The sequence below is a fragment of the Tauraco erythrolophus genome, chromosome 8, assembly GCF_009769465.1.
Source record: "Tauraco erythrolophus isolate bTauEry1 chromosome 8, bTauEry1.pri, whole genome shotgun sequence".
Lineage (NCBI taxonomy): Eukaryota > Metazoa > Chordata > Aves > Musophagiformes > Musophagidae > Tauraco > Tauraco erythrolophus.
Window position 1 is genome coordinate 18,397,891 of NC_141472.1, and position 16,634 is coordinate 18,414,524.

General features: G+C 36.2%; 1 protein-coding gene across 1 annotated transcript in view; it reads left to right on the plus strand.

Moving 5' to 3' along the window:
- The first annotated feature begins 537 nt into the window (after window positions 1-537).
- CCDC141 (coiled-coil domain containing 141) overlaps window positions 538-16,634 on the plus strand; it is a 106,094-nt gene continuing 89,997 nt past the window's right edge. Inside the window, exons 1-3 of the mRNA XM_086615889.1 lie at window positions 538-639; window positions 1,486-1,666; window positions 2,287-2,408. Coding sequence (XP_086472015.1) covers window positions 538-639; window positions 1,486-1,666; window positions 2,287-2,408 — 405 coding nt within the window. The remainder of the gene's footprint in view (window positions 640-1,485; window positions 1,667-2,286; window positions 2,409-16,634) is intronic.

The window sequence follows — 16,634 nt, forward strand, 5'->3', positions numbered from 1 at the left end:
ACTTATATACACATGTTCATCCTGTTTAAATACTTGGACTCAGTAGAAGAATTATGTTGAGCAAATATAACTAGTAAATGAGTAACTAGTGAATGAGAAAGTGTTTGCTTGTAGAATGTGAAAATGTAGATTGTATAGTTGGATGTTTTGAAACCTCAAAACACTGAGTTGTCTGCATAGGCTCAGCAGTAAATTTTTTTCTAGCTATTTTAATCTGAGAATCTCTTTTCCTTTGGTTCGCCAGTGTCAGGTGATGTTCATGGAAGAAGCCCTTCACACTTCAGATGGTGACAAAAAAAGTACAGGCAGCTTAATGCTACTGAACTAGGGGTGTGTCAAATCTCTCTCAAGAATGATAAACTCAATGGGTTGTCTATTTTTAACCTCCTGTTCTTTCCTTTTGGCAGACTAATCAGTGTTAGCTGAGCTGGTTCACTGAATGAATCCAAGCACTCTGTTGCTTTCTGAAATGAACAAGGGACCTTGCAAGAGCATTTCAAGTCTGCTTTAATGTATGAAGTCCCATTTTGAAGCACCATGTCAAATGAAGCCAGTTCGGAGCAGAAGCTTTCTACAACTACAGTCAGTTCGGTTGCTGTTCAGGCCGGGGATGCCAGTATTGTTATAGCTGTACTTAAGGTAAGGCAGCAACTGCCACCATGTCTGTTCTTGGCTTTCTGCTGCTGAGTGATTACTACTTCTTTTAAATGTTCTGTGGAGATGAATAGTTAGCATAAAATGATAGAGCAAGGTCATTTAATCAGTTAATATCTAATAGAGCTTCCTTGGAAGTTCACACTTGTTTCTGTTCACAATTTCTGCTTGTGTGTATTTTTTTTTTTTTTAAGTAAAATAATTTGACCAAAATATGTAGGCTCTTAGAGGCAAGGAATTCCTCTTACTCTCTTTAAAATGTAAGATATTATTGCAGAGTGCCATGAAAATGTATTAATAAGCATGATGTTACCTTTAATCATAGTTGAGACTCCTCAAGACATATTTTTAAACTATACTTAGCAATAATTTTACATAAATTACCAACTCCATGAATGCAGATTGTGTGTCTTTTTTTGAAGTATTTGCTGTGGGGGAAAAAAAAAAGCCTAAACCTGATAATGAGTGGTTATTTTTGAAAGCTATGAATTCATCTTCCCATGTGTTATAGTAGAAGCCCTTGTGTGTATATAGTTGTGCTCATAAGCACAACCTAAAGGCCTGTTCTGTGAGCTGAAATCCGGACCTACAGCTTGCACAAAATTTGGCATGAGGAGTAAAGCTGGATGCCTAGGTACTGAAGCCCAGCTGGAATTTATTGGCAGTTTGATTCTTTATCCTCCAGGCAACTTGGAAACATGCTAGCCTCAGCCAGTAGTTTGTTTGTAATGCAGAATAAGGTGATAATGAGTTGGGCTGTCACCGAATTAGGGTGATTATTCAAGAGGGGGTTACCTCAGTTGTGCCCGAGGGAAGACTCTCTCCTTTCAGTTCTCGTCCTTCCTAGGAGACCGTCTGCCGCCACAGGGGAGTAATTTTGTTGCAAAGAGGCTTAAGTTTAGGGTGAAGACGTTCATTTGTGTCCTATGTGCTGTGGGAACCATGCTAGCCTCCAGTGACACCGCTTCTTCGTTGCTTATCACCATCCTGTCTGAGTTACGCTTCTCGGACCGTAGCGGTTCTCCAACACAGCGAGGAAGGAATTAGCTATGCTTTGGTTCCTGTCAATCTTCCTTTTTTTGTGTGTGTATCCTCCAGGACACAATGGGAGATTGCTGTTTGGGTTCTTATTCCAAAGGCTATTAAGTGCCCCTGCTGCTGCTAGTTGTGCAATCTCTTTCTATATATATTCAGTATACAGGTATGTTGGATCTGTGTGGTAGAAATAAGATTTGGGGTTATGTTTTTTTTTGCATCTGCTGTAATATATTTGTACCTTTCGCCCACCTGCCCCACCAAGTTTCTTGAACTATTTATGCAATCTTCAGCTGAAAGGGGAGATGAGTTGGAGAAACCTTTTTGGCTAGTTGTGATAATCTTACTCTTCACAGGAAAAATCAAAATGGCAGTAGCTATTGGGTAAGACTAGAGTCTGGGATTTTGGTACCTGTTTCAAATGAAGTGAAGTTTATATTGTATCCTCTGTGTTTTCATTTTGCAATTGAATACATGTTTACAGGTCCCTGTGCTCCTGTGACCGTGGAAAGTATGTGTGACCTGAGTGTCTGTGTGAGTAAATAGCTGAAGAAAAGCTTACGTTTTCTGAAGGTTGTAACTGTTTCCTTATTTCAGTGTGGAAATGGGTGAAGCTTCAGCTGGCTGAATCAACGCCAAATTTATTAGAAATTGGCAGCAATCAGGATGAGACTAAAAAACTACTGCAAGATCATGAATTCCTCCTAGCTAAGCTTAAGGTAAGATGTGATAAGACCACAAAAAACTGCATCCAGTCTTTATAGTTCGGGTACCACAGTCGACATAGCTGCCTGGGCATCCTGTTGCAATACAGTTTTTAGGTTAAGCTCCACGTAGAAAAAAGTGTGTTCAGCCCTTGTCAGTGTAAGAGATCAAAGTTAGGCCTCTGCACTGGAAAAAATATGCTCAGTGTTAATTACTATTTTCTGACAACAGCAGTAGAGATGAACTGTTTTTTCCACTTTATATACTACTGTTGAAGTGAAAAATTCCTGTAGTCCTCAATAACTGCTAAATATAATGGAATGTAAATTTTTTATTTTATTCCCCAATGTTATGAAAAGTTTGATTAGTTTGTAACAGCTGTAAACACAAGCAAGTTCTTTTTAAGTGTGAAGTAGATATTCCAGGCACATTTTCATTGCATACTAATTGATGTAAGTTACAGTAAGAATGATATCGTAACATTAAATATTGATGGTCTTGAGCTAGGAAGATTTTAGCTAAGTAACAGACCTCAAATCAGATTCTAGTGTTCTTGAGAGCAGATTATAAGAACAGTGACATTTGGACAGGGAATGATAGGCTTGAGTGAAAAAGCTGAATTATTTTAAATGTGTGTGTTTGACACCGGAAAGAGTCTAAAGGCACCTAAGAAATTTTGTTTTCATGTTTTAATAGAGCAGATCAACTTTATATCTGTAGACAAATTCCTCTAAAATCTTGGAGCTGTGCACAGCAACTTATCTTAATAGATTTGATCTATTTTATTTTTTTGAGGTTACAGATAAATTCAGATCTGATAGATAAAAGAGGATCTGGATAAGATCAAGTGCATTTCATTTAATACTGGTGACTATGTACTTCCACAGTCGTCATAAATCTCAAATGTATGTGAGGTAATTTAACACAGTATATAATGTAATATACTATGGTGGATAGTATGGATTTTCGAAAAGTGTGAACAGCAGCATTACAAATCAAACCAAACCCACCCCAAAACAAACAAACATGCCAAAACCAGAGTGAGTGGTTCTACTGTCTTTACTTATGCAAGTGCCTCATCATAACTGCCATCAGTGCTGCACTCGGGCATCCTTGGAACAAGCTGCTGTATCCTGTTTAAACAATTCAGAAGTAGCTGAGTTCTTACACACTGACAACAGGAAGAAGCTGAGTTTTGTCTCCTAATTGTCAGAAATAAATTTTAAAGAGTGGAAAAAGAAAACGTAATTCCAATCTTTCAAAGAAAAACAGAGGTTCACATAACATTTTACCATCAAATTCGGTGCTATATATTTATACTAAATGTTGTTTGCCAAGAGGAAGAAAATAATATAAACCTTGTTCTAAGAGAGACTTTGTAGGTGTTACTGAAAACTTGTAAGGACATGAAAAAGGACAGTATAACAATCAAGTCCTTTCCATAGAGTCCAACTTGAAAACATTGTATTAAAGAAAACAGGGAAAAAAACCAAACCAACCAACAACTGTCATAGATGATATCTCTAGATGCATCCCCAAGCTGGTATTCTATTTTTGTTTTAAAATCTTTAAACTAAAATTAAGTTTTGGGTATGTTTCTTTTAATTTAAAAATTATTTAAACAGTGAAAAATTAAATAAATGCTCATTCAAATGTTTCACTATCTATTCCTACTAGTCTAAATGCATGAAACTTTGTTCTTCATTTAGCAGCATTTACCTTGTTTTCTACTCACAATAACTAGTAAAATAATAAAATAATCACAAATATTTTAGTTAATATTGATGAAAACGCTAATATTTTTCACTCTTATTAGTGAGGCCTTGTGACTGATTGCTTGAACCCAGATGACTGATCCTTATTTGGATCCCCAAAGCTTAATAGATTATAACAGATCAGAAAATTTATCATGTGTAAACTGTTAAAGAATGCTTGTCATCTAAATATGTTAGGGACAAATACTGATTATTTCATGGTTTATATGTGCAGTCCTTGCAAAATTCGACATTAATTAATGTCATTATGATTCGTACTGACTGTGCATTTTTCAGACATGACCCTTTCTGTCTTACAGTAAGTTGTTAACACTTGTCAGTAATTATTCAATCTTAAGTTACTAAATTTACTTATCAAAATTTTTACAAGAATGATTCTTGGTCTTTGAAGTATTGATTATAGTAATTTTTTCCACTTAGCATTTGTTAATGAATTACGCATTGGTTATGTTAAGATGGATAAAGAGGCAGTAATTTCAGTCTTCAACATTTATGGACATAAAGATTTAGTTACTCATAAGAGGATAAAAAAGAATTTAGAAATGCAGGCAGGAGAGGGTTTGAAAAGGTAACACAAATCTGCAGTTCTTAGATAGTCCTTGTTTTGATGGTGTCCAGTATATGCAGTTCTGTTTGATCTCTGGCCCTTAGTGAGCAATGTAATTTTGTAAATAACAATAGTTATACAAATACATGAACATTCTCCCAGCTACGGTCTTATCCAGTGCAGTTTTTAGTTCTTCCTTCTTAAGAATTCTTCCTTATAAGTCATTATTTTCATTGACTATCTTGTTCCAGCTGACTCTATCAATGATAGTCTATGGCAGCTTATAACATACCTATTTCTGCTCTTAATTAGATCTGGACATTTGGAATGTGTTATAAATAGTCTGAAAAAAGATAAAGATGAAGCTAAGGTCTTGTGCTCAAGTAAAACTTGCTCAATTTATGTGGCAACATCGTGATATTTCGTCTCAGGTGTATATATCTTTTTAAAACACTTATATGCAACTGTAGTAATGCTAATGCAGCATATAGCAAATTAGAAATATGTTGTTAGAACAGCACACTTATGAAAATGAAGGATTTCATAAAATAATGAATATCCATCAAAAATAATATTTTAATTCAAAATAGTGTATTATTACACTTAATATTTATATTAATGATGATCTGAATTGCTTCAATGATAAAACTTGTATGAATTTGAAAAGTTGCTAAATGCCATATTAGCATCATTTGTTTTTAATCAGTCTGTAACTTTTCAAAGTAAGAAGATTAGAAAGTTACATTATAGCATGAGGGGAAAAAAGTACTTTTTTTTCTACTGTGCTTCATTAAGAAGAAGGAAAGATGTAATCCTTAGTTTTTTTAATTTTAGAACTAGAAATGGTTTACAAATAGAAAACAGTGTAATTAAGAATTTCTCTGTTTAGGTCCCCAGGAAAAAGATACAATTTTGTGTATTGTAGAATTCAGGAATCACCTGAATTTGAAGTACAACAGTGAGGCAGCTTTGAATTGTTTTTCTATTTGTCTTTTGTTTTGTTGTATTAAAAAAATTCAAAATAAATCATGTTTCCTGATAGATACCAATACTCAATATACATATGTTTAACTTTGCTAATTACTTCAGTCCAATTCAAAGTTAAACATTTGTGCAGGACAGGCGAAAATTCCTGAACCAGCAATGATTTGAATGTGAAACTAGTCCTGCTTAATGGAAGAGTTAGATGATTAATAATAAATACATCTTTGGAATCAGTGCTGAAGAACTTACGGACTTTTAGAAAATAGTTTATGGAATAGTTGACCATGCTGGCATTATCCTGTGTTATTTTGCAAATTCATTCTGGGTTTTGCATTTTAGCTTCGTTATTCTCATCCCGTATATATTAAGTTACAATCAAAATATTCAAGTTAAATTCTTTCATCGACTTCATATGTTGATTATTCACATATGTAAGTAAGGGCAAAATTTGGCACAGTGACCAGTGATCAGTTTATAGTACTTCTGATGCTAGAGGAAAAGGAATGTAATCCAGCTCACTATTCCAGGGAATTGTTTTTGATTTAGCAGTGTTTACAGCAGTTAAAAAACCCTAAACAACCAGTTTGACACTCAGTAAGGCAGATTGTATTACTCTTTAAAGTACAAACAGACCTGTTGAATGAGTAATCAGTAATTTTTAGAACGTTTCTTTACTGCTTTTAATGTTCAGAATTATTGTGATAAAAACCAGTGTGTGTACTTCAGGGCATAAGGAAAAAAACATGACCAAAATAGTTTCCTTTGGTAGAAGGTACTGTATCATACTCATTACTGATTTAAATTTGTTCCATGGAATTTGGGAATTTGGGACACCCTACTACTTTAATAAAAAGCAGAATGCAGCTTTTGAAAAGGTCCCCATTTCAAATGTTTATGCATTAGGAAAGAGACATGTTATTGCTAGTAGAGTTGAAAGAATAACTGCTGAACAGGAAACAATAAAACTAAGACTAAACAAAACACATGTACATGATGTTTACAACATCTGGTTAAAATTCCTTTCAGTGCTCTTGAAGTTTCGTTTACAATATTGATATCCTTTATAGCGGAAATTATTCTATTCGTTTTTGCTGAATTGTCATTCTGACTACTAGTAGCCCAGAAGATTAATGAAACTTGTTTAGCATCAGTGATTTAAGAGGTAAACTATAGTTTAGTTTCTTAATTTTGTTCAGTGATTCCTAATTGATAAGGGAAATTTCAATATACTTGTTACTTGTTCTAGGCAAACTTAAAGGTTTGTTTTCCTTTGCACAAAGATTTGGTGTTTGTAAGTGGTGAAGAATTGCATATTCTTTCATAATTGATGAATTCATTTGACAGGTTTAAGTGCTGCCAACACTTCTATGAACTGAAATAAAATGTTTCTTTTGAACATAGTTAAGAATGAAACATAAATCTTTTCAGATTTGGAATCATAGCCCTTTCTCTTTGTGATTTGACCCTTCAGTAGTCTCAACTAATATGTTCAGATTCTAAACTAATATATTCTCTTTCTCTTTTGCTAAATTGGACCATTATCAGTAGTAACAGTTTTGTTGAAAAATCTCAGTGGTTTTAGGCAAGTCTGCTTCCCAACATTTGCCTTATCCTTGTTTAGATGACCTTCACCAAGTTTATATGTTTGGAAATGTAAATATATGTATAAGTTTTGATATCTCTCTACAATTTCAAAAAAAATGTGAGGAGAATCAAAACCAGAAAAACTCAAGAGGTAAAGTTTCTAGGAGGTATGAAGATATTGATAATGCATCAAGCATACACATTTCTCTGCCTTTCTTCCATTCTCCATAATTCAGTTGTTTCCAAAAGAAGCCTTATCTGGAGATAACATGCTGTCTTAGTGTTTAAATCTACCAATGTTAATGCTTTCTGGATCATTAAAAAAAAAAAAAAAGACTGTGTGTGCATGTGTTGCCATGCTTTTAACTATGACAATGTTAAAATCATCACTAAGACAAATAGCAGCGTTCTTGGTTTGCTTCCAAAGTTCTGGTTTTTGTCATGAAGGAGACGGTGGCAGAACTGCTACAAAACAGAAGTAAATCTGACCTATAAACTTAAGTTTAAAACCAACATTGTTATTAATTTGGCTCATCAACCTGAAGATTGCTCCTAATTATTTTATTTACTTCAATTCACAGAGCATAAATTGCAAAATAGTAATTTATATGCTAATATCCAAGAGAAACAAATTAGAAAATTACGTTCTTCAAAAAGCAATAATATGCTTGGTTTTTGCATTTGATATCTCTTAAATAAGTCTTTCAGTTATTTCAACTAAAAATATTTTCATAATGCTTATTTTCCAGTAAATTTGTTATGGAAGAAATTATTTATTAGTATTTTAGGAATAATATACAATTAATTATTCAGGTGCTCAACAGTACAATTAGCAAAGTTCAGCTGCATTTTCATCATAAAAGCAGAGCTGATTTTTGCAAGTGATTTGGAAGAAAAAAGAAAGGAATGAAAAGATAAGATTTAATAAATATTTTTTTCAATGTTAGTTCAGCTCACTAACCAGTTTCAATATTTACATAAACAAAATTTCCACTGAAATAATATTTGTTTCAAAATAGTTTTATGACTGCTTTCTGGGCTTCAAGTTAAAAACTATTTGTGTTGTATAATTTCAGCACTACCTATAAACAAAGATAAATTTTAGCAGCATCTCAGTGAGGAGGATAGTTTACAACTCTGAAAATTCCAAGTAACAAAATTCACTGTAAGAATCTGAAGCTCAACCTTTGTACCATGTAAAATATGAGCTAATTGTGAAATTTGACCCAATATAATAATGAAAAGAAACACAAGGAAGGAAGAGAAAACCCAACCACTGATCAGGATCAGAGTTTAAAGATAAATGAACTATAATTCCATAATTATGAGAGAAATATGTGATCCAGTCAGCTGTGCATGTGAGTCTGCTCAAACATTTTGACAAGCCCTACATGTTTTTTCGGGAAATAACAATGACAGGCAGAAATAGATGAAAAAAGGAACAAAAGACAGAGAGTTGTCCAAAGTTCTCTCATTCCAGAGCAATCCAATACCCAGCTCTGATGAGAATATTGCTCATTGGGAGCAATCTGATCATGAACCTCATCATGAAATGGTGAGCGTGAAATGAACCTGATCATGAAAGGAAGAGGGTCAGGAGGAAAGAGATGAACTTCAACAGTATAATAACAAATATTAGAAAGTTCAACAATCCAAATGTAAGGTTTTCAGTTAAAGTGAATAATGGGTATCTCTGTTGCAGCCTTAGGTTTACTATTTGATTGTGGAACAGATATTAACCACTGTGAATGTTGTGCTGGGTTTACATGATGGGGTTTTTGGTAGCATGGGAGAGGCTGCAGAGATGGCCCCTGTACGTAGGTGTGAGAAGCCTTCCGGGCTCTGGAACCAGTCGGACCAGTCTCTGGCCAGGTCGGACACCCCTCCCCTCTGGCCCGGGCTGAGCCAACCAGCACTTCTGTGAATTCCCTATTTAAGATGGGGACAAAGGAACCCAAACTGGGCTAGACCTCCCCCGAAGAGAGTGGGGAGGCAGGGGGCTGGCCCCTGGCCTCCTGAGTGGGTGGCTGCCCACACTGGGCCACTGCCACTCGACCAGAGATCACTGCAGCAACATGGCTTGGAGAGCTCCAAAGCACCTTGCTCCTGAGGCACCCGCTGGGTGGAGTTCATCCTACTGGGAATGCTAAGGTTTGTCGGGCCCAGCACGACTGCAGTGGAGAGAAGACTGAGACCAGAGAGAAACAGCCGTGCAGACACCAAGATCTGTGAAGATGGAGCGGGAGGAGGTTTGCCGGAGCTGAGATGCCCCTGCAGCCTGTGGTGAGATGGCAGGTGACCCCTCTGCTGCCTGTGGAGATTAATGGTGGAGCAGAGACCCACCTGCGGCATGTGGAGGACCTCATGCTGGAGCAGAGATGCCTGTGCCTAAGGGAGGTCATAGATCGTCTCAGTGGGAAGGACCCAACGCTGCTGGAGACTGATGATGAAGCAGAGATGCATCTGAAGACCATGGAGGACCTCACGTCGGAGCAGATGGCTGCTCTCTAAGAAACTGTGACACTATGGGGAAGAAGCCTGTGCTGGAACAATCTGATGGGTAAGGATTGCATCCTGCGGGAAAGACTCACATTGGAGAAGTCTGCGGTCTGTCCCATGAAGAAGGGATCCATTGGAACAGGGGGAAAAAGCATAAGGAGTCCTCCTCTCCTCCTCCTTTGAGAAAGGAGTGGCAGAAACAGTGTGTGGTGAACTGACTGACACCCCCCTCCATTCCCTGTGTGCCATAGGGGGAGGAGGTAGAGCTGGGCAGAAGGGAGGGATGATTTTTTTTTTTTAAATCTGCCTTTGTTTCTTGTTATCCTCTCAAGTAACAGTTAAGGAATTAAATTGATTTGTCCCCAAGCTGAGTCTGTTTTGCCTGCGGCCACAGTCGGTGGGTGATCCCTCCCTGTTCTTATCTTGACCGTCAGGCCTCTTGTTACGTTTTTTTCTCATCTCCGTCTCTCTGAGTGAGTGAGCGACTGTGTGGTAGTGTAGCTGCTGGTGGGGCTAAACCACAACAGATGTGGAAGTAGTCTAGGATCTGATACTTGCAACTACTCTGAAGAGAATTAAGAAGTGTAAGTGGAAATATAGGATGCTGATCATCTCTACTGAAAAAGCCACCATCAGAATTAAGGTAGGTGCCTAGTAGGGATGTCAAAGGGAAGAATATCCTGTTATTTCTTAAAATGGTCTAAGAAAATGTTTTGTTTGGATTAGCAGAAAGGCTGATTCTCATAAATATATTGCATGGACAAACACCACGGGAGAGCAACTGCTTAAGTTGAAGGCCACTGCTGGCATAGGAATATATATAGCACATGGTGCTCATTAAAAGAGGTAGGCTGGGAAAGGTTTCTCACTCAGAATAACATCCCAAAATAGATTGTAAATGGGAATAAAAGGGGCAAAAGTCCTAGGTGATTTTGATTGGCAATAAGAAATATTTGTGAAAAAGACTGTCTGAAATGACTGTTTCTAAGACCCAGGGGCCTGAACTTGATGACTCTGGTATTGTGTAAGCTTAACAGAGAATGAAAATTCATGGATCTTTGTTTTACTGAAGTTCTTCACTCTGAGGTCTTGGTTGTACTATAACTAATAATCTAAATCTCTGCTGTTCATGTTGACATAAACTGCTGAAGATTGTGAATTTTAGTTATGAGTTAGATTGATTGAGGAGCTGCTTCCTGTTTAAGAAGAAATACTGGATAGTATTTCAGACGGAAAAAGCATATTTTATGATGACTGGATTCAGGAAGGAAAAGGTAAAAGCTTTACTGACATGCAATTTTTGGCTTTTTTGAGATGCAAATCAGTAAAGAAGTTCAGGAAGAGTGAAATCAATTCTACCGACAAAATTATGACTCTACCTAAAATATTTACATTTTTCATATTTAAAATAATTTGAGAATTTTTTTAACATGAATAGGAAGACATTCTTTTTGTAATGAGACTAGTAGAATTAAGCTTTGCCTCTCATGAAAATTTAGAGTGAAAGTGCAGAATTTGACCTATTTTTCATTTACATATTTTCATCTAATACTCTTTGTTTCAGTTGTATGATATGCTAATTATAATTATGAGTTAATGCTATATTTGCATTCCTAATTTTAGCTAGGCCTAGCATATAAAAGGATAGTAACCTAGGGATGATTTCAATTCTGTGTTCCCTTAGTCCATAGGTTCTTCCAGTCTCTGAATCCCTTGCTGTGGATTGAGGGTGCTAGAGTTCCTCAGCAAAACTTGTACCTTGTATTGATGTATTCTTCCTTCCTCTTATTTTCACAAATCATCATTTTTTATGTTTTAGTTGAAACTTTCCAGAAAAATCCAGTATGGCACAGATCCTGTTACATGAAGTTGCATTCCACTTTGGCAAATTCACAAGCAACAGAGTCTTAAAATGCAAGAGAACTGTAATTTTAGGCATTGCAGTCTGCATTAGGATACCGTGAACTAATGCTAAAATATTTGGACTTTGAATTTTTCCTGCAAGTAAACATACCAACACCACCAGAAGGGATCTATAGAGCTGTGTTTTGATGTAACTTTATTGCATTGTAAGTCAGCCTTTCTCTAAACTTTGTCCTCATAAATTTCATCTTTTCCTTTAGTTTTGTCCTGACGTTAGCAGCTCCATGTGGGTTTTTGGGTTTTCGCATACTGTGTGCTATCCCTTCTAGGCCTCTAGGAAGTTTGTCCTATCTGTACCTAGTCCTTATTTTCCTCAGGAGATTGCCAGTCTCTGACAGTGCTTCGAGCTCCCTGATTACTAGGTAACTTCCTCTGTCTGCTTTGCTTTGCACTCCAGAAGCTTTCTGAACACACAGTAGGAGTGTACGTAAATGCGTACTCGAGAATGCCAAATTTTGTTTCCCTTCAGAGAGGGAGGGATGCTGAGTGTGTAACAATCGGGAAAGGCAAAAGACAATTTTCCTTTCTCTTCCCATGCTCTTTTAAGCGAACATAAAGTACCCAAATAATGGGCTGTGAACAAAAGAATACAAAAGCTGTGCTATCCATCACAACTTACATAAAAAGATGTTTCTAGACCTTCAGCTCCTCTCATTCTGTCTTTGCTACAATAGCAGACCCAAACGTACCCTGAATATGAGTGGGGGGAGACTTGTGTGGCTGCACAACTGCTGCATTACCAGACAGTGAGTGTGCATGCCACAGGCCTGGGATTTTTTCCCTGTTAGTTTCCTCTCAGTAAATCTTAACCAGAACATTGCTGCCTTTAAGCTACCAATGTTCTTTTTTGGTAGAGTGAATAACAGTAGTATGGAAGTGGAAAGGAAAAATAGCGTCTCGAAACTAGACGCAAGTTGTTTTCTGTTTTTTTTTCTGTTTGCAACAGAAACTTGCTGTTCTACTTTTTTGTGTTCACAGGGAATGAAGGTTCACAAAAAGAAACTAATAGCATATGAAGTGAAAAGTACTCTGCATATGTTCATATCACATAATTGTTAATTTGAGAAATAACACACTCAGGGCTGGATGAGCTAGATGTGTTTCTTTTCCTTCCCCCATTCAAATTGGAAAAATAAAACAAACACAAAACCAGACTTCTCTAGGAAACAATATCCTTCCAAATTTGTTTCTGCTCTATTGAAACAAGAAATACTTTTTAAAATGTATTTATTGAGAAATCATGCCAAAACAGAAAACTGAAATATATGATTCCAAAAATGATTTAAATAAGGTTAAGACTTTATTGGAAAGCTCTGTTAAGTTAATTCAATTAAAAAAAACACCTCATCAAAATTGATGTTTCTGTGAAACTTTTTATTTTCCACGAGTCATCATTTTTGATGGAAGTGCACTTTCTTCCTCTTACTAATTTTACTTCTAGGATGAGAGACACAAGTTGGAAAAAAGGAAATTCTAGTTAGATATTAGGAGAATAAAGTTTCGCCATGAAGGTGGTTAAATTCTTGAATAGGTTGCCAAGAGAAGTTCTGGAATTTCTGTTGTTAGAGATGTTCAAGGCTTCACAGGATAAGTCCTTGAGTAACTTGAGCAAGGGGTTGGACAGATGACCTGCAGAGTCCCTTCCAACCTAAATTATTCTATTATTCTGTGTTGGTAAAAAGTCCATATTTCAAAGATGAAAAGTATAAACCCAGTAATATCAGTCTACTCCATTTAAAAATAAACTATTCCCATATGTAGTATATAGAAACTAAAATAGTTGAGGATAAATACTAGAAGAGTTCACAGTAACTAATGGCTTTGACAGTTGTGGAAAGCATAATTTCAAACTCATGGCAATAAAACCTTAATATCACTCTGAAGACCATCTTATGTACTTGAACTCTTCCTCAACAAAGTTAAGTTTCCTGTAAAATAGTTCTTTTTTTACTAGTCTGTCTTCTCAAAATGCAACTCTATTCTGTTGCTGGGGTAACAGACAAAATGACAACTATTTTGATATTATATTAGGTTTTTGTAGTATTACAGGAGCTATTATTAAAAAAAAACCACAAAGCCACAGCTGTTTTAAATATTGAACTATTTCCAATAGACATTACAGAAAAAAAAATCATATTAAGTCTGTATTTCAAAATTCCCATGAATCAGTTATAAAAACTAAAAGGTTATTACATGTGAACAATTTTGTAATTGTTTTTTATAATTTATGCAGACTGTTTTTTTGTATTTCATTAAATATGGCAGTTTAGTTTGCTTTAACTTTCAAGTTTTCTTTAGTTGGGTCTGAATTCACACAGTAATTGAAGGAAAAAAATAGTTGCATGAAGCATGACTGATAGTTTTCAAAAGTTGTCCCACTTTTCTCTATGTCTTAGGGTTTATGTGCTTCACAGCTAATATATCGCTGGAAAACATAGCAAACTGGTCAAGTACAAATGTTAATTAACCACCTGTTCAGAAAAAAGGCTTCTAAAAGAAGGAAATCTACTTTTGGGCCCTATACCAATTTTACAGTGTCCATCCTGAGTAGTTAGGAAAGATTTAACATTTGAAATGCCTTTTTAATATGTTGAAGATGATGTAATATTAGGATAAATGCAGGTCTATTTTTATTTCAAAATATAAAATAGTCAACTCTTTAAAAAAAGTCAGACTTTGCTAAGAAATTCCAAATGGAGCTACCTCAGATGTCACCTGTTTTTCCACAGTGTATTCAGGACAGCTGAAAGTGGTATGATAATTTGGGGGAAATTAACCTACTAGTGACAAGCAATCTGTGTAAAGTTCTGAAGATATTTTACCTTTTTTTTCTTAACATGTTAGTATTAAGTAATGACAATTATTTCTTTTCATAGATTAATATTAAGATGTTGAGTTAGTAAAGAGACATAGAGTATCACATACTCATTTAATTCTTGTTATGGAGTTACAGAGCTTGTCCAGAATGTTAAGAAAATCTCATTCTGGATAATTAATGAATGCCACTACTTTTATAGAGTTGTTTTGCATGCAACCATTTTATGCCTCAGTAAGAAACATAAAGCTTTTCTTGGTGCTTTACTTCATCAGCTTTTTTTCTAGTAGTATTAAAATGGCCGTTTTAGAAATAGCAGATATTTTTTAGACTTATTGATAGTGTTTGACAACGGCTCTCTCAACCCATTCTCTGACCTTTCATGCCAATGCTTTTCATGGACAAAATAAGATGGAATACTTGTTACTGCACTCGGAATTCTCTGAAAGAAAGTACAAGTGTTTCGTGCTACATAGGAAATGACACCTCTTTATATACCTTAATTTATGGACAGAGGCTACCAATTAATTGCTTCTCTGTTCTGTTAATTTTATTAAACAGAGCTTCTCTTTTAATAGGTTGTCAATATAGGTTGTCAAGAGGTTGTCAATATATTATCTTGGAGATGTGGTATTTTAGTGGTAAGTGTATGTATACTAAAAAAGATAAAAACATTTTAAAAAGTCTCCCTTGTTTCATGATCTAGCTTCTCAGTATGTTGTTTTTCTGGTGATACAAACATCCATCATGATTGTGAAAGTGATTTAATTGCTATTACCTGAATGTGAAAGAGTGCTGAGGACCAAATTTTGTTTAGAGTCGTAGCTATTCCTGATGAAGTAAATTCAGATGTTGGGTCTTCAACAGCATGATGGAAGAGGTCTGTAGGACATAATCTTTCCCAGGCCATGTGGGAATCTTCTGGATTTCCTCAGTAGAGTCAAATAACATGGGTCTTCTAAAGCCCAGACACAGCTAAAAGTTATCTTTAGTCCTCTTTTGTTTAAAACAGCCTGTCAAAGGGCAGCATAAATTCCAACTATCTACTGCTGAGGGTTTGTTGGGTTGTGGATTTTTTTTTTTTTTTTTAAGTGCTGGTTGTGGTCTAACGCAAAACACATTTTGTGTGTCCTTGAACCAATTTGAGTAAATTTTCGGTAAAACTTTTGATAAAATTAATGAACTTAAGGTATTGAGAGATCACAAGCTTGTTAAATCCTTCAAGGTGTTAGTCTGCTCTAGTCTCTCTCGAAGTCAGAGGGGACACCAAAAAAGCTCAAGCAGCATTGATTTCCTTGCACCCTAAGGATCAGTGATTATGCTTTGGAGTGCAAAAAGACTTGTCAAGTATTAGGATATAGAGGTAGCAAAGTGGCTTTACAAATGCTAGTAAACACTGTTATTTTGCCATGTTCTGCAAAAAAAAAAAAAAAATACTACATGCAAGTCTGAAAAAAAAGCCTGTAAGGATCGTGGAGCTATACATGCAAACAGTGATTTTTCAGCTAACTAATGACCAAATACCAAATAAGGTTTCTGTGAATGGTTGCAATAATTATCATAGAACCATAGAATGGTTTGGATCAGAAGGGACCTTAAAGATCACCTAGTTCCAACTCCACTGCCATGAGCAGGGATGCCTTCCACCAGATCAAGTTGCTCAAAGCCTCATCCAAATTGACCTCGAACACTTCCAGGAATGAGGCATCCACAACTTCTCTGGGCAACCTCTTCCAGTGCCTCACCACCCTCAGAGTAAAGAATTTATTCCTTAGAGCTAATCAAAATCTCCCCACTTTCAGTTTAAAGCCATTACCCCTTGTCCTATCACTATACACCCTTGTAAAAAGTCCCTCTCCAGCTTTCTTGTAGGCCCCCGTTAGGTACTGGAAGGCTACTAGAAGGCTGCTAAAAGGTCTCCCCAGAGCCTTCTCTTCTCCAGGCTGAACAACCTCAACTCTCTCAGTCTGTTTTCAGAGGAGAGGTGCTCCAGCCCTTGGATCATCTTTGTGGCCCTCCCCTGGACCTGATCCAACAGTTAGTTCCCTGTCCTCCTTATGTTGAGAGCCCCAGAGCTGAATGCAGTACTGCAGCTGGGGTCTCACGAGAGCAG